Source organism: Etheostoma spectabile, chromosome 23, assembly GCF_008692095.1.
Source record: "Etheostoma spectabile isolate EspeVRDwgs_2016 chromosome 23, UIUC_Espe_1.0, whole genome shotgun sequence".
In the NCBI taxonomy this organism is placed as follows: domain Eukaryota; kingdom Metazoa; phylum Chordata; class Actinopteri; order Perciformes; family Percidae; genus Etheostoma; species Etheostoma spectabile.
In genome coordinates this window covers 13,071,500-13,072,246 of record NC_045755.1, presented here as the reverse complement: position 1 = coordinate 13,072,246, position 747 = coordinate 13,071,500, and the positions used below count along the sequence as shown (strand labels likewise).

The following is a 747-nucleotide window of genomic DNA, read 5'->3' as shown; positions in this document are numbered from 1 at the left end:
TGTGTGTGTGTGTGTGTGTGTGTGTGGTATCCATCAGGACACACCCATCTTTATAGTAAAGCTTTTCTTCAAACTTTGCACATTCAGTCGTTGCCCACTGCAAGCTCACGGGTGAGTTTCTGCATTTATTTTTATTTGAAGAAGCTAGGAAAATTGCGGCTAATTGCCTCATTGTGTTCTTATAGTGTAATTGTTGCAATCTTTAGCACAGTTCGTCGAGTTATTTCTTTAAAAGTCGTTTAGTTTTGGCATTTCGAGTTTTGTGGCTGTGATTTAACCTGAGGAGAGGACTTTATGGACTACAGTGTGAGCTTTTAGAATAAATATGAAAACTATGAATTCATATGTAAATGGTATATATCTGCATACAGTCAATGGGCGAGCTGGAGAGACCATAACACGCAACAGGTTTGCATTTTGTGTTTATTAGGTGTGCATAGAATAGACTGAGACCATGACTGAGGAAACAGGCGCTCCTGCTGGAGTCCCTGAGCCAGATAAAGAGGCAGCTGAGGAAGGAGTTCAGCCGAGGGGAAAATGGGCCAACAACATGGAGTTTATATTCTCAATGGCCGGAGAAATCATTGGTCTCGGGAATGTTTGGCGTTTCCCCTATCTGTGCTACAGGAATGGAGGAGGTGAGGGACCGGGTTTGGATATATGGGGGATTTCTGCTGGCAGCTGCCTAATATGAAATAAATGGGTGCCGAGGTGAAATAAAAGATAAGATGAACATGTATTTGTATG

At 42.3% G+C, this 747-nt stretch overlaps 1 protein-coding gene across 1 annotated transcript in view; it reads left to right on the top strand.

Moving 5' to 3' along the window:
* Positions 1-52: 52 nt before the first annotated feature.
* LOC116673169 (sodium- and chloride-dependent betaine transporter) overlaps positions 53-747 on the top strand; it is a 15,627-nt gene continuing 14,932 nt past the window's right edge. The window contains exons 1-2 of the mRNA XM_032505337.1: positions 53-111; positions 431-638. Of these exons, the coding sequence (XP_032361228.1) occupies positions 455-638 (184 nt within the window). The 5' untranslated portion in view covers positions 53-111; positions 431-454. The remainder of the gene's footprint in view (positions 112-430; positions 639-747) is intronic.